We start from the raw sequence: 17,296 nt of genomic DNA on the forward strand, positions 1-17,296 counted from the left end.
GGATTAAGAGTCAGCCATGCATCGCAAGGATGTTTTTCTGCAAAGCTGAGAAGGAACTCCAAACCCTTCCTAAGTGGCCCAGTGAGAAGGTGTTTGTGACTTTGGGACAGAGGCAGGCGTTTGAGGGCTATGCTGGAGAGCGGGGGTTGGGAGCAAGGGCTGGAGCCGATGGGGAGTGGAAGGGGCTAGGCCCCAAGTGGCGCCTGAGAGCCCCAGGGTAGGGCCCCAGGGGTACTTCCTCAGAGTCAGGAGGGGAGGGAGGCGGAGCCTCGCAGTGCTCAGGACCTGGGGGAGCATATAAGTCCCGATATGTCAACTTCACTTCCCATCCCTGACGCTCTAGGACAGTACCTTAGGGGGCCCTGGCAGGGAGCAGAAGGAAGCAGAGATGAACCGTGAGATGGTCCACTTCCGCACAAACAGCCAGAGCGTCTCCCTGCACCCTCCAGGTGAGGAAATAGGGGTAGCAGCTCACCCTCCATCAGGAACTGGCCTGCTTGGCCCCCAGCTCTCGGCCGTTTTTCTCAGCCTTTCCTTGACAGGCCAGAACTCAGCTCATTGCTGTCTCAGCTTCTGGAATAAAAATGCAATGACTGAAGGGGTGAGGGTCAGAGAGGTGAGGACAAAGAGCCTGGGGTACACCCCATCTCTGCAGGAGATCTCCCCAGACTCTTTTCCTTGGGGACGGCAACCTGGCAAGAGGAAGAGAATTAACTTTGAATTCCAAGGGACCTGGTTTTGAAGCCTATCTCTGCACAGTGGGCTGGCCCCATGAGGCCTCAGGGACTCCAGAACAGTGTTTCTCCACCTCTGAGTGGATTTCTCTGCTCATTCTATCCCTAAACCGCCTCCAGACAACCAGGCACAGCCCTTTCTAGGACACCCACGGGAGTGGGGAGAGGACTCTCTGTCCCCAGCAGAGGGAACTCCAGGACTGGCCCATGTCAGTTTTGGGGGGAGGCAGCAGCCCCAAAGGGTAGTGAACCACACTCTGGTCAGTCAGGAGTCCTGAGCAAAGACTGGCTCTGGGGCTGCAAGGTCAGGGCTGCTCCTCTGTCCCTCCTTCTCCCCCACCTTTCATTCAAACCACACTTCTATCATACTTGTCCGCGGCGCCAGGTTCTGGGCCCAGTGCCCTTCCTCTGGGTTCTGGACTGTGGTCTTCTCCGAGCCTTTGTGTGGCTACCACACCCCAGTTAGTTCCAGGAGCATTTTGTTCTCTATGGTAAGGTGGCAGGTGTACTCACCCTCAGTCAGTCCAGTCACCCAACCAACTGGACCCAAGAGGCCGACTGTGTCCAGCCCACACCACACTCCTGGACTCTTGCTTTTCCTCTGCAGGGCTGGACTCCGAGGCAGTGGCTCCCACAATCCTCAAGATGCCAAGGCTTGTTCGGGCCACAGTGGCTCTTATGGCCGTAACCCTGGTCTCCTCTCTTGTGGCTCTCTGTGTTGTGGGTAAGCTCCTAGGTGACCCAAACCCCACTGACTTGCTCTCCTTCCTGCATAAAGGCCCCAAAGGGAACCAGACACATACCTTTTGCTCCCAGGAGGTGAGTCCACCTCCAGCCCCTAAACCAGAACTTTTCTGGAATCCAAGCAAGGCCACTGTCCAAGGAGAGCCTCTAAGGGCTGAGGCCCATGAGGGAAACTCTGAAGGGTCCCTGGTACCCTCTCCCTCCTTGTGGCACCCTAACTGGGGGTGGGCCTCTCTGTTCCCTGAGGCTCAGTGCTGAGGGACTGTGCTGACCCTGGAATGGGGTGTCTCAGTTCTACAGAACTCAAGACCTGCCCTGGAAGCATATTCCTCCTTCCAAGAGTTTCAAGGCATGGTTCTGGGAGACAACACTACCGAGCAGTTACCTGTGGACCCCAACAGTGAGTAGCCAGTAGAGGAGGGGGGCTGGGTAGCAGAGAGCTGGGCTTTCAGGTACCCAGACCCTAGGATGAGCCTCTCCCCCGACACTCCAGGCCCCTGAATGGATTCTGCTCTCCTCATAGACAGGCATGATTTTTTTTACAAAATTGCTTTATTGAGGTACAGTTGACATATGAAGTACACACTTAAAGTATATATCTAGTGAGTCTTGACATATGTATATATCTGTGAAACTATCACCACAATTAAGATAATGAACATATTCATCATCCTCCCCCCAAATTTTACTTGTACCCTTTGTCATCTCTCCCTCCTCACTTTTCTCATCACCCCCAGTCAACCACTGGTTTACCCACTATAATATAGGTTATTTGGCATTTTTTAGAGTTTTATGTAAAAATATGTATTCTTTTTTTAGTCCTTTATCAGTCACATGATTTGCAAATATTTTCTGTAAGTCTGTAGCTTTTCATTTTTTTAACAAGATTTAAATTTTGGTAAAGTCTAATTCATCAATCTTTTTTCTTTTATGAATTGTGCTTTTGGCCTTAGATCTGAAATATGTTTGTTTATCCCAGGGTTATCAAGACATTTTCCTATGTTTTCTTCTAGAAATCTTATAGTTTTTAATGGTTTTTATATTTATGTCTGTGATTGATTTTGAGTTAATTTTTTGTATAATTGTGTGAGGTATGGACTGAGGTTCTTTTTTAAAAAATATTTTTTGCATATGGATATACAAATTGTTCCAGCACCACTAGTTAAAGGGTTATCCTTTCTCCATGAATTGCCTTTGTATTTTAAAACTTTTTTTTTATTAAGGTATCATTGATATACACTCTTATGAAGGTTTCACATCAAAAACATTGTGGTTACTACATTCATCCCTATTATCAAATCCCATTCATCCCTATTATCAATATCTCATTGACGTCACTGTCCATCAGTGTAGTAAGATGTCACAGAGTCACTACTTGTCTCCTCTGTGCTACACTGTCTTCCCTGTGCCCCCCCATGTGTACTAATCATAATACTTCTCAATCCCCTTCTCCTTCCCTCCCCACCCACCCTCCCCTTTGGCTACCGCTAGTCTCTTCTTGGGTTCTGTGAGTCTGCTGCTGTTTTGTTCCTTCAGTTTTGCTTCATTGTTACACTCCACAGATGAGTGAAATCATTTGGCACTTGTCTTTCTCCCCCTGGCTTATTTCACTGAGCATAATACCCTCGAGCTCCATGCCTTTGTATTTTTTTTGCAAATCAATTGTCCCTATTTCTGGATTTCTGTTCTATTTCTGGAGTTTTGTTCCATTGATCTATTTGTCTATCTTTACAAGGCAGAATATTTGACTGGATTTCCCACACAGTTCAAGGCCATCTGACCCAGCATAGTGGCTGAGGCCTCATAAACCTACCTAGGCAGGACTCGAGGAAAAGGGTGGGTAGGCTCCTCCAGAAAGGGCCCCTTCCTACTTGGGTCCTTCTCGCTATTCCTGAGGGGAGGCTGGCATCAGGAGCCTTAGGCCATAAGTGTCTGAGATTAGCTCTGTGGTGAGCAAAGGGTGCTAGTAGGAAGAGGCAGCTCAGGTGGGTTTGTGGGGAGAGGCCATGCAGGCGGAAGGGGCAACAGTGTCCTTGAATGATCCCAACAGCCAAATTCCTTCACTCAGGTCTTGCATATCCTCAAACTGTTCTGTAGGCACCCTTGCTCTATGTAACATTGGGGGTGCCAGACCTTTAAAAGGCCATTTCAGCTCCAGGGGCCAGGGTCACTGGAAGGCCACCGATGCCCTGAGGATTACAGAGTGCTTCCGCCACCTATTTTGTTTTGTTTCTTTTTTTTCACAGGGAATTCGTGATTAGAAAATTTCTGTGTTTGTGGTCTACATAGTTCTCAGGAGGTAACAAAGATTAATCAAGAGGTGTCATGCTTGGTGTACGAATAGAGGCAGGACTAAACATGAGCTTTATTCATACCTAGCTTCTTTTTCATAATGACCCATCTAATGTTGCAACATTATAATTTCAGTGAAATTCAATCTCAACAGCTCTAAATAATATGTTACTTTCAAGTTCAGTAACAATGGCAAAATAACCAAACCTTGCTACCATGATTCTTGGTTGCAGCTAGCTTACAGTAAGTAGGCAAGTATTTTCATCCTTCTGCCTCTCTGTTGATGTGGGGTAGCCAAGTAGACCTTTATGTCAGTTTGTGGCCCACACTCTCAGGTGGTCCATCTGCCTTGACTGGGTGGTCACAGTGAGCATGAGGCTGCTTGAGGAGCATTCAGGGCTGTGCCTGAGACATTTCCCTTGGACATTTTAAGTCCACTTTGGTTGGCTCATATAATTAATGCTTCTGTATGAAATGGGCCTTTTTAGCTGCCTTTTCCATTTCTTCCCTCCAGATTCCTATCACCTTTGCAGGGTGGCAGAGTTGCAAAAAGCAATCCAGACGTTTAAAGGCCTTGTGAAGAATTCCAGCACCTGGAGTGTGGAGATCCAGATGCTGATGGGCAGAGTGGACACTGTCAATTCTCAGATCCGGATGCTGGGTGCTCATCTGGAAAACACCAGTGCTGACATCCAAATGGTAAAAGGCATTCTGAAGGACACCAGTACCCTGGGTTTCCAGAACCAGATGTTAAAGAGCTCCTTGGAGGGGCCCAGTGCTGAGATCCAGAAGCTAAAGGGAGATCTGGAAAAGGCAAATTCCTTAAATTCCCAGGCCCAGACTTTCTTCAAAAGCAGTTTAGGGAACACCAGTGGTGAGCTCCTAATAGTAAGCACAGGCTTAGAAAATGCCAATGCTGAAATCCAGATGTTGAAGGCAGGGTTGGACATGGCAAACGCTCAGGCCCAGTTGGCAAACCATAGTTTAAAGAATGCTCATGTGCAGATCCATGCTTTGAGAGGAGATCTGGATACCATCAATGATTTAAGAGCCCAAAATCAGATTTTAAGAAGTAGTGTGGAGGGAGCCAATGCTGAGATCCAGAGGCTAAAGGGAAGTCTACAAAATGCAAATGCTTTTAACTCCCATATTCAGACCTTTATAAGAGGTGGTTTAGATAACACCAGTGCTGAGATCCGGTCATTGAGAGGTCATCTGGAAAGGACTAGCAATGAGACTCATCTGTTAGAAAGAAATTTGGAAACACTCACTGCCCAGACCCAAATAGCGAATGGCCGCTTGGAGCAGACAGATGCTCGGATCCAAGCATTCAAAGCAGAGCTGGAATCTGTCAGTACCTTAAATTCCAAGATGCAAGTGTTAAATGGCAAGTTGAAAAATGCCAGCAAAGAGATCCAGACCCTAAAACAAGGAATGAAGGATGCTGCGGCCTTAAATTCCAAGACCCAGATGTTAGAGAGCAATCTGCAGACGGCCAATGCTGAAATCCAGAGGTTAAAGGGGGAATCGGAGAACACCAGAACACTAACTACAAAAATGCAAGAGCAGCAGAGTAGCCTGCAGACGCTACGAGAGGCCTTTGCTTCCCAGGAGCAGCTGCAGAGGACCCAGAGTAAGTGGGAGGAGGGCGTGGGTATAGAGGGTACAGTCTCTTGGGAGGATAGTCCCCTATCCTTTCAGCCTTGTGCATACTTCAGCATTCATCTCCCTGGGAAGGAGTGTGGGTGCTGGAGAGGGGTTGAGCTCAACCAAATAGGTTCCATGTTCCCAGGCGGTGGGGAAGGTGGCGTAAGAGTAGTCCCTGCTCTCAAGTTGCTTAGCATCTGGCCAGAGTGTCAAAATGAAGCCCTGGGAAACAAACTCTGTATGGTAAGGGTGTGTAATGAGGACAATTGTATTAGGAGAGCCAGACAGCCTTATTTCTGACTTCCTGCTGTCACAAATGGGTGATTTTAGTCAAGTTGCTCACCTTCTCTGAGCTTGCTGTTCTCATCTGCAAAGTGGGGACAATAATATATTTGCTTCACAGTGAGGATGCAATGAATTCACACATGTGAAGCATTCAACAATGGACCCAGCATTCATGGATTCATCTGACAGAATTTTTTGAGCTCCTATTATGTGTTAGGGCCATAAAGCTGCCTCAGATGGGATGCCCGCCCTGGAAGCATATAGGCTGGTGGAACAGCCTCACATGAAAGACATGTGGGGAGGCATAAGGGGTGTCACATTCGCAGCAGGTCTAGGAACTGGGGATGAGGGGGAGCAAAAAGAAGGGAAAGAAGGGATCTTCAGAGGGGGCAGGGAAGAAATCTTTTGGGGGGAAAGAATCAAAAGATGCTTTGGTGAGAAGATGGCCCTTGAACTGGGTCCTAAAGGATTAGTAGGTGCTTACCAAACAACTGGGGTAAGAGAGCAGCCAGTTTGCAGGCATGGAGATGTGAAGCCGTGAGGTTCAGGAACCTTCAGGCACTTCTGTCTGACTGAACATGGCCAAGAGGCCAGTTGAGGTACAGCCTGAAAGGACAGCAGGCGGGGCCAGAGTGTGGCTTTCAAACTGTTTTGAATGTGACCACAGCCTGAAACTCATTTTACATTGTGATTCAGAAGGATTACATGTGTTACAGTCACATACACATATTGCATTTAAAAAAGCAAAACGTCTACCCCATGAATGCACTCTGGTATTTTATAATCTATTCTTTAAAAAAAACCCTCACCCAACCTAATGGGTTGATGATTAATTACACTTTGAACAACACTATGCTAGGAAGGTAGGCAGACCTGGAGAGATACCGGCTATATGTGGAAGGCCTGTGACCTTGGGCTTCATCCTTCAGGAAATGAGGATCTATTGGAGGGCTTCCAGGAGGCTGAGCAGGTGGGTCTCCTGATAGGGAATAGAAGGGGAAGAAGAGCAGTGAGATTTGTGCATGCTGAGGCTGAGATGCTTTGGGGATATTCATGTGGATGTCATCTGTAAACTGTATGGGATGGATGAGAGAGGCCCTGGCTGCAGACGGAGGTGCGGGACCCCTGGGCATGTTGTTCTGGTTGTGGGGGGGTGGGGAGGTGAGGTTGCCTGAGATAAAAGCCTTCATGAGAAGGAGGTTGAGGGTGGAAACAGGAAATCATCTTCAGGCGGCAAGAAGAGAAAGCGGTGTTTCTGAAGGGGACTGGAGAAGGCTGTCTTAGAGGCAGGAGGGGACCCTGGAGATGTGCAGCTGGGGAAGGCAGGGAAAGGGAGAGTTTAGGAAGGGAGTGGCTCATTCTGGCAAATGCCTAAGAGGCCAGGTAAAATGCTCAATAAAGCATCCGCTGACTCTGGGCAATTAGTCTCTGGAATGAAGTTTCAGTGGAAAGTTTTATGTAGCCTGGAGGTCAGACCACCCTGCCTGAAGGAGAGAGCAGGTTCAGGAGTTACCCAAGGGCCCCAGCTGAGAAGGGAAGGAGAGAGATGAGGCTGAGGTGGGGGATGGCAGGGGAGAGGGAGGGATTACTAAACAACGTGTATCATCAATATTTACATCATAAAGCCCACCTATTAATTATAGACAATGTGGCAAACATTGAAAAAGAGAAAAATGAGATAATAATCACTTGTATTTCTATGAAATTTTCTGTATTTTTAAAATATAAACCTATTGTGATATTTCGGTGAACTTCCTTGAGAGGTTTTTTTTCTGGATAAGGATAAGCTCCAGCTGAGGCTCAGAGAAAGGCATCAGCAAAGAGAGCTGAGGTTGAAGAAGAGGGAGACAGAGAGAGACAGGGAGGGGCAGGGGCAACAGAGAAGGCGCGGGAGACAGAGGAGAGGAGAGCGTGAAATGCACAGCCGAGTGATTGGCCCTGAAGGGGTGGGATGGTATGTGAACCTCTGAGGCTGGGAGCGCAGGAGGTATGGAAATAGAAGTTCACCCAGGTTGTGGATGTGGGAACACGGTCCTGAGGAAACCGGTACTAAGTGGGGTCTCTCTCTAGGTAGAGTAGGTCACTTGTTAAGGATAAGAGAGAAAGTAGGGAGTGGGGAGAGAGGGAGCTCACAAGCTAGGGACTTGGGGGGCAGCACCCAGGACCCACCCTGCTGCTTTGCTCTGTCCTGTCTGTCAGGAGCTGGAAACCTTCCCTTCTCAGTGCCTCTCCCATGTCCCTGGCTGTCCTCACTCCCTCCTCTGTCTTGTTACTACTTCAGCATGGGCCAGTTTTTCTCCACCTCGGGGTGCACTGGAATCACACAAGGACCTTTCAAATACTGATGTGGGACCCACCTCTAGAACTCTTTTTTTTTTTTAAATCTAGGCTGGATCCTGGGCATAGAATTTTTTTCAAAAGCTCCCTAGGTGATTCTAATGGGCAGTCAGGGCTGAGAACCTTAGTTTAACTTTCTCTTGAAGGGCCAAATATTAGTTAGTTTGGGCTCCTGGCTGAACCATCTCTGTTGCAACATCTCTGCTCCTGTAGTGCTAATGCAGCCAAAGACAACATGTAAACCAAAGGGTGTGGTTGTGATTCAATAAAACTTTATGAAAGAGGCCGCCAACAGACTGTAGTTTGCCAGTCTTTGGCCTAGACTGGTTTTCAGACTTGGGAGTGCATCAGGATGATCTGGTTTGTTAAAATATAGACTGTTGAAAACCATTTTGGATTCATCTGGTCCAGGGCGGGTCTGAGGATTTGCATTTCCACCAAGTTCCCACGTGACATCAATGCTGATGCTGCCTATTTGGGACCGTCCTTTGAAAACTCCTGGTTTGCACACTCCCCATCCATTGCTGGGACATTTGCAGTTGTGCCCTATTTGGTGTCTCTGGCCCAATTAGGACTGCCTTTTTCCAGTGCAGTCTCCATACTGTCACTAGTGGACATTTTTACAGTGCAAATCTGAGCATATTACCATGCTTCCTAAAACTTTCCAGGGCTTCCCATTGCTCACAGGGTAGAAAACTCAAACTCCCTCACATGGGATGTATGATTTAGTGCTGGTGAACTTGCCCAGGTTTATCTCCCATCCCTTTGCACTGGCTATATCAAGTGCTTGAACAAATCAGGCTGTGCCACTCTGTTTCACGTCTTCGTGCTTCTGTGTCCATTCCTTCCCCTGCCTAGAATGCTCTTCTTGGCACGACTGTCTGGCAAAGTCTTCCTCATTCTTTCAAGATTCAGCTCAGACGACTTCTCACCTAGGGTGTCCTTCCCGAGCCCCATTTCCAGCCCAGGTTAAAACCACACCTCCTTTCATACCCCTGTTCTACCATGCATGTGGTTTTCAAATCAATCCAACTTCGACATCTGTTTTATATCTGTCTTATTTACTATAGTAAGCTACCTGGAGGCATAACTCATAGTCTATTGATCTTTGTGTAACAGACCCTGATTTGTAGAATTTAAGGAATGTTGAACCAGGAGTGCTGAGCAAAAGAATAAGTGGATGAATAAGTGAGTCTGCTGTGGTATCATTTCAGACAGCTGTGGTATAGATGGTATGAAAGAGCAGAGTGTCATGGCAGGGAGGGATGACATTGCTGAGACTAGACTCGGGCCTTGTGCTAATGGTAGGAGCTATTAGACTTTGAAGTTGTGAGGTTGGGTAGACCAAGTCCAAAGGATGGTTCTGGGTGTGACAGCTGAAGTGGACGGAGATGAATTCAAGGAAATGAGTGACACTGTGGGATGGCTGTATAATCTCCCAGAGAGATGACAGGAATTGAGGGTCAGGACACTGTCAGGGCACAGCAATGAGTCGGGAAAGAAGACAGTGCCAGAAAGCAGAGATCTGGACAGACAGTATTGTCTGGGTAGCAAAGCTATGTGAGGATCCCTGGGGTGATGGAGCCAGGTGTCCTGAGCTTCTGCTTCCTGACACATTAGGTAGTGGGCTGGGGGTGCACTTCCCAGGCCTTGTCCCCAGAGCACTGGGATCAGGCATTACATTGGCCTGAGACCCTCAGTGTCCGGTTTCTGGAGAGGTTAGGAAGGCCAGCTCCCGGACATCCATAGCCAGCCCCTGGTTCTCTCTCCTCCCCAACCTTTGCTCCAGATCAACTTCTCCAGCTGATCCTGCAAGGCTGGAAGGTCTACAGCAAGAGCTTGTATTACTTTTCTCGTTTCAAGAAGTCTTGGCACGATGCTGAGCAGTTCTGCGTGTCCCAGGGAGCTCACCTGGCTTCGGTGACCTCTGAGGAGGAGCAGGTGAAAGCTGTGGGCCTGGGGTGGGTGTGGGGAAGGGACTTCAGAGTTTAGCTTGCTTCCTCTTGGAGAGGGTGGGGCAGAGATCTTTATGTCTCCTCTGCTGGCCAGGGAGCAAATATTTAATGAGTTCCTATGAGCATCTTATACCAGGGGCAAAAGCACTGACAGCAAACCCCAGTGTCCTGAATGAATGAGGGAGACATCTAGAGGCCCATGGATGTCAGCAGGGAGGAAGGTAGAACCAGGTGGCTGCCCTCAGAGTAATGGGGGCGGTCATACTTCCCTCTCCATCCCCTCATTTGTACCTCCTCCTTTCTAGTTGAAAGACTTGCTTTTAAAGTAACTAATCCAGTGGCGGTGGAAGGCCCATGAGCAGGGGACCCAGACTTCTTGGGAAGGCCAGACACATACTATGAGTTTGAGTTCCACCAAAGGCAAAATAATAGTCCCTGGGCGGCCCATTGCAGAAGGTCATTATTAGAATTTATTAGGGTTATTATAGAGGGCCACAATAGGTTTGGTCCAGTCCAGTTCATAGAACTGCCCATCTCTTGTGGTTCTCCTGAGACTGTTCTTGTGTGTCTGTCAAAGGACATGCTATTTTGTAAAACACATCTTAGTAAACTGTGGCCAGGTCTAGCTCTGTCCCAGTAAAGCCACACTTCTCATCAAGTCAACATGGGAAGACCTGGACTTCCTCTGTGGAGACATGGCTGTTGCCCTCGGTCTTGAATAAACCATGGACAAACAGGGAGGGAACGGCTCCTACAGAGTGGGCTTCGTGCCCCCAGGCCCAGGGAGGGGATGAGCTAGACTCTTCCTCCATGTGGCCAGGAGAAGAGCTCCTCACGCAGGGTCAAATAACACCACCTTTTCTCTACAGGCATTTCTGACAGAGACCACAGGCACCTCTTACCACTGGATTGGCCTCACCGACAGGGGCACAGAGGGCTCCTGGCGCTGGGTGGATGGGACACCATTCAGTAATGCCCAGATCAGAGCGTGAGTCCAGCCACCGTCTGGTGCTGTCCTGGGCACTGTCTTGGGCAGGCCTGGCTCCTGTGTGTCCCTGTCTTGTGTGTATCCTTGCCCAGCCAGTGTTAGTGTTGTGTGCATTTGCATGTGTGCTATAATTGTGTATGATGGTTGTGTGTGATGTGTGTATGGGTTGTGTATGTGATGTGTATGATGTGTGTGGTCTGTGTGCGTACACCCAGGCATAGTTGTGATCCTCACCTGGACCTCTCCACAGAGGGGCATTGAGCAGGACAGGTCCTGGGGCTGGCATGAGTGAGTCTCAGTAAGTAGGTCTTCCTATTTTTGTTTTGTTTTGTGTATCGTATCCCTTCCATAGGCACTTGGTATGGCCAGTGCAAAGGAATGGGAGATACCTGCCTCATCAGAAGGTATCTGAATGTGAATTCTGGGGTGGGGGTTTGAAGCTTCAGATACTCTTACTCTCCCTTGATTCTCAGTAACTAAGGACAACCTCAGCAAAGCTTCCCTCAAGGGCTCCCCTGGCCCCAGCTCTGTCCCTATCCTGAGGCCACCAGGGGATTAGGGACCCATGTCACTTCAGCTCCCTATGCTCCAGTGGGGGAAAGGGACAGCACCTTCCTGCAGCAGAATAAAGCCCTCTTGTTTCCAGGTTTTGGGACAGGAATCAGCCAGATAACTGGCAGCACAAGAACGGGCAGACTGAAGACTGTGTCCATGTTCAGCAGAAGTGGAATGACATGGCCTGTGACACCCCATATCATTGGGTCTGCAAGAAGCCCATTGACCAGGGGGTGGCCTGAGGTGGGCCGGGGTGAGGGGCCTGTGCTGCTGCCAGCAGTGGGCCCTCTCCTTCAGGACGCCATGTGAGCCTCTGAGCCCAACTCATTCTCTGGGCCTTCCATTTGGCCTTTCTTGTCTGCTCTGTCCTTTCATTTAACTCTTTGAACACGTGTACCTTATATGACCCAGTAGGATCGAGGACTCCTCAGTGCAAGAGTATTCCCATGCCTCTCAGCAAATAAATAAATACTTAGTTGGATGAACGGAAGCTTTGTGCTTATCTCTTTGACAGCCATGTACTCTTCTTCCTGGATTGGTTCTCCTTCTTTATTGCTCCTTCTGCCCTGCAACAAGCACATCTTTCTTTAAGGGTTTTACATCTAGGAACATTTAGTTAGTTCATTCACAAAACAGCAGAGGTTTAACACAAACTACAGGGACATGGCAGGGGGTGCAATTCCCAGGAATTTAGAACCCATCCCAGCTGTTCCTCTGTTACAGATGGGGCTGGAGCTGGATTTTTCCAGGCCTTTGAACTACTCCAAAAACTTATGTTCTCCTGTGGCTGGCACCATCTCATCTTTAGAGTGTTAACTCTCAGAACCTTACCTCTGGTTTCAGCCTCTTCTTGTGGCCCCGTTCACCCTTCCAGGGACTCAGCTTTCTGCCAGCTCAATTTAGAATGAGAATTCTAGAGCAGTTGTTTGCTTTGCCTTGCAGAGTCCCATCCTATGCACGCACAGGGAATCCTGTGCAGATTTCTGAACTCTTTCTTCGCCCTTCATATCCTCCACAAACTCCAGCATGCACAAGTCTCCCCAAACTCCCATCTTTCTCTCTCCAGCTTAGTGTGAAGGTCATGCCCTGTGTGGGACTCTCCTCCCTGCACTGTGGTCTGCAAGAGACCCATGGGGCTACTGGGCTCTACCAGTCGGCTTCCCTACCCAGGAACTCTGATCACAGTTTTGCTCTGCCTGTTGTCCAATGACTGAAAACAAATATTTCATGTATTTTGCCCAGTTTCCTAGTTGCTTACAGTGAAAGGGCTGGTCCAGTTACTCCATTATAACCAGAAATAATCTTTTCTGTTATCTTTGGTTGACCAGAACTTTAATCTGTTTGTGTTCATATTTTCCTTTTGGCTGTTTCTTTTATGGTTTCTTAGCTTTTTATCAGTATTAGACATTCATTCTCCCGGAATTGAAATACCATTTTGCTACATTTCTTGTGGTACCTCTATAGTTTTATTTTTTAGATTTATTTTTGTTGCTGGGTTTGATTTCCTGTTAGTTTATTCCTTGATATTCCTTGTATCCATGGCAATATAGATATATAGAGAAGGGTTTATTGTTTTCTTTGTATGTGTTTCTATTCTTTGTTTTAGGATTTTCCTAGCTTATACTAAAAAGAAGTAGGAGCCAGTGTTTAGATGTTCTACTTTTTTGGAATTTTCTAAGATATTCTTTGTGGCCTAGCATATGCTCACTTTTTATAGCTGTTTCATAGGCTTATCTATTAGATTAAGCCTGTAATTTTCATTATTCAGATATTTCATATCATCATTTAAGTTTTATCTACTCAACCTATCAATTTCTCTAAGAGGATTTAAAAAATTCTCTCCTATTTAATATTTCTCTATGTTATCACTTTGCCACACTTTTTCTAATAGCTTTTGATTTATTTATGTCAATGGTACTTTGTTTAATGTCTAAAGATTCATCACCATTAAATATAATTAAAGAATTATACTTTTTATCAATATTCATTCAAAGAATATTTATTGTACCTCTACTATGTACCAAACACTCTTCTAGGTTTTCTGGATTCAACAGTGAACCAAACAGATAAAAAATCCCAGCCCTCATGAAGCCCATGCTCTATCTAGTAGGGAGGTGAGGTAGTTAGGACATCCAGCCCCTTCTCACAGCCACAGGAAGGAGGCCTGTGGAGCTTGAAAGATGGGGTGGTGACATCCTGGGGCAGCAGGCTTTTCATCCTCACCAGCCCACTAGGGCTTGTGGTCTAGAGCTAGCAGAACAGCAACAGGTGAGCATGCAGGACCCTCTCCTGTTCACACTCCGGGGTCAATTCCTATGCCTGTGCTGGCACCCCCTCTCCTCCAGAGGAGGTTCTGAAAGCTGCAATTTCCCCCAGACAGAGTCAGAAAGGCAGAGGAATCAAGTTCTCCACAGACTGAGCGGAGCCATCTGGGGAGAGAGAGTGAAGTCCCAGCTGTCCTGGGAGGAAGTGGTCAGCTTGTCATCCTGGAGTGCCTGCCCCACCCTGCAAACTGCCACTTTCGGTGACCCTGGCTTGCGTGGGTGGCAACAACAGGCTGTGAGAGACAATCGCCACCACATGGGGGTGCCGTTGGCAGCCTGGTGCCCACAGCCTTTTCTCCCAGAGCCGCTGTTTCCAGTCTTTCTGGGTATAACGACCCAACCTGATAGAGGCTGGGGTCTAGACATTATGATTTAGGGGAAAGCCTGACTCTAGCATAGGAAGAAGGTGGCATAGACTTTTTGGTTAATTAAATGAGCTCCCAGACCTGGTTTTCTAGGGGCAGGAACCATTTCTTAGTCAGGACAGTGAACACATTCTGGAAGATGTCACAGCATTTTGAGGATGACAGAAGTCACTAGTTTAGAGGAAAATGTATCTGTGTGTCTAGGCAGCAACTCTGAGTATCTTCTGCCAGCTAATGCCCTAGCCCTCTATGCTCCAGAATTCTTGTAACACTTGCTCCCACACATCCAGAACTGGGTCAGGGCCTTGACCCAATGCCCCCCTGTATGTCTACACCAGGCCTAGGGGAAAGACCCTCTCCCTTTGTATTGCTTTTACAAAGGCCACCTGTAAGTACCCCTACCTCTATCTGCTGCTAGCAAGTCCTGTGGCTCAAAGCCTACCAACCTCAGGGCCCCCCTCCACCAATGAAAGTCCCAGACTCCAGTGAGGGTCATGGAAAAGTGAGGAGATCTGCCCTGGTTTTGGGAGGAGAGATTTAGGATAGAAGTGGGGTTGGCCAGCTGAGCATCAAGAAGGCTTCTGTCCACAGGACAAGGCCCCACAGAGCACAGTATCCATGGCATAGCTCTGCCACTGAGCTCCCTCCATCCTGCCCACTCCTGCAGCCTGCACCCTGCTTCCTCTTTCCCCTCAGAGCCATGCTTTTGTGGCTACCTTACCCTCCTTGGATCTCACAGCACTTCCCACTCCCAGCTGTGTCTGTCCCAGGACCGGGATGCCAGGCCCTCTTCAAGGTGGCTCTGACGAGTCTTTCCTGACATCTCTGCTGCTGGGTCACTGGAACCGAGCCCGCTGGCTGAGTGTCCCCTTAACTAGCTCTGATTACAGCTTCTGCACTGTTGCTCACAACACCCTCTGCCTGGGTCACTCAGGCATTTTTCTGTACAACAGCTGAGTTTCTGGACATTCTATCTGTTCATAAATCATCATTGTTATTGCAACCATCATTCACAATGTAATGGGAATTATGTGAGGTAGGAGATATTGGTGGTTATAGACCCGGGCTCTGGGACCAGACTGGTCCAATCATAGCTTTGCCCTTTTCTAGCTGGGAAGGTCAACTCTTTGACTTTTGTGTCTCAATTTCCCTTTGTATGAAAAAATTGGAGTACATGAGCCTATTGTGTGAATTAGGAGATTAATGCCTAGGATGAGCTTGTGACAGTGCACAGCTGTGGACCCCCCACTGCACAGCATTGGCTGTTTGTGTCACGCCAAAGGCCTGACTCCCCAGTATGAGGAATGTTCTATTATAACCTCTGCTTCACAGACAGCAAGATGATGCCTACAGAGTTTGAATGACTTGCACAGCCATCCTATGACCCCTGCGCTGCAGAAGCTCTTCCCCTCTCACCCGTGACTAACCCTCCAGCCCTGCTCAAGTCTTAGCTCTTCTGTGAGGCCACCCCAGCCTCCAGGTCCAGGCTTGCACCTCCCCCTCCGAGAGGCTGACAGGCATCTTTCTGTATCTTGCTGGAGCTTGAAGCTACTGGCTGCTGCTGAAGCACAGCAGCAGAAATGACAGGCCCTCTAGCTGAAGGTCCTTGTGAGGAAATGACCTTTTGTTAGCTTCCTGGGGACAAAGCCTGTGAGTCTGTTCCTCTTCTCCATTCTTGGTGGAGAAGCACTTCTAACCCACATTAACCCTGCTTGTGATGTGGCAAAGATATTAACCCCAGGTCATTCTACTGGGGGTAGAGGAGGAGGGGCTTCCAGGTATGTGAAGTGTGGGGCATGGCAAGTAGGGCCTCGAGAGAGGAGCAGGGTCTGTGTGCTGGTGGGCCAGGTCAGTCTGGGCCCTATGACCTCGGGATAGAGGCCATCAGATCAGTGGGGCTGGAAACCTGAGTTCTAGGCTCAGCTTGGCCACTGACCAGCAGCATGACTCCACTTTTCTGGCATTGATTTTCTCATCTGTACAATGGGAATAAAGTCTAGTTCCCAGGAATGTGGTGAGATAAAAATAATATGTACTATGTAATAAATAGTATGCAAAAATCATAATATGAATTTATGTGAATATGAATAATAGTGTGCAATTTCCAAGTTGATTTGGATAGGAATTCTGGGCAATGTAGACCTGACTCTTCATAGTTTTTGACCTTATTATAAAATGTCATTCTTTGCCTTCCCTTATCAAACTTTTTTAGCAGCTCTTTCATGTCTTGAGTGAGCTAAGGAGCTCAAGGCCACTGTGTCTTATCCATGATCTGGTCTGTGTGACAAGGGCATAGGCACATGTAGATAAGGCAGAGTAAGGAACAGGAAAGACTGAAGAGGGGAATCTGCTGGGGCACAAGATGAAGCAAGAGGCCATTTTTCTGCGTCTTGAGGTGGAAGATATAATGTGGATCGGCACCCTCAACCCCCATCCTCCCTCCCTCTTCCCGGTGTCTTTTTGCACAGCAGAGGCAGGAAGGCCAAAGCACCATTTTTCCAGAACCCCGTGTTTCCTGGGTTCTGGATGCCAATTAAGATGATTTCATTAGGAACAGTTTTGTGAGACTGAGAGCGTGGACGAGAGGCAGAGCTCACTCTCTGTCCTTTTGTCTTCTTCCTGTGGACAAGCCAGGGGGCGGCATTTCTCTGCAGCTGTGTTCGGGCCCCTTTCTCAGCCCTGGGGGCCGGGTGGCAGTTGTAGGGACAGGGACGTCCTGCTCCCGGGATTGCAGCTTTAGTGTGTGTTCTGAACTCAGAGCTCCTCATGCTCCTCGAGCCCTCCCAGAGATTGTGTAAGCACCTACCCCCTGAAGGAAGTCCCTTGGCATCTGCTTGGAATTCCCAGAAGAGGTTATGACCCTCCTCTGAACCTCGTCTGGGATGAATGTTCTGAGGACATTGCTGCTGGGAGGCCTGATCCCTGCCTGGCCCTGGTGATGGCAGAAGCTGGTAACAGGACAGCTGTGTTTCCGGAAATGACACCCAGGAGCAGTAACCGGAAGGAGCCCAGGTCCCTCAGCGATGAGGAGCAGAGAAGCACCGCTGACCTACACCTTTCATGCTGCCAG

General features: G+C 48.3%; 1 protein-coding gene across 2 annotated transcripts; it reads left to right on the top strand.

Moving 5' to 3' along the window:
* Positions 1–301: 301 nt before the first annotated feature.
* Positions 302–12,556, top strand: CLEC4F (C-type lectin domain family 4 member F). Of its 2 annotated transcripts, XM_036908312.2 has the most exons (7): positions 302–449; positions 1,342–1,458; positions 1,771–1,878; positions 4,285–5,403; positions 9,829–9,980; positions 10,864–10,982; positions 11,629–12,555. In XM_036908312.2, the coding sequence occupies exons 1-7, from the start codon at positions 389–391 to the stop codon at positions 11,777–11,779; spliced, it is 1,827 nt and encodes a 608-aa protein (XP_036764207.2). In that variant the 5' UTR covers positions 302–388; the 3' UTR covers positions 11,780–12,555. The 2 variants fall into 2 exon arrangements, with proteins under 2 accessions (XP_036764207.2, XP_036764208.2); XM_036908313.2 differs by lacking the exon at positions 1,771–1,878 and having other exon boundaries at positions 11,629–12,556.
* Positions 12,557–17,296: the final 4,740 nt, after the last annotated feature.

This window comes from Manis pentadactyla, chromosome 2 (assembly GCF_030020395.1).
Source record: "Manis pentadactyla isolate mManPen7 chromosome 2, mManPen7.hap1, whole genome shotgun sequence".
NCBI lineage: Eukaryota > Metazoa > Chordata > Mammalia > Pholidota > Manidae > Manis > Manis pentadactyla.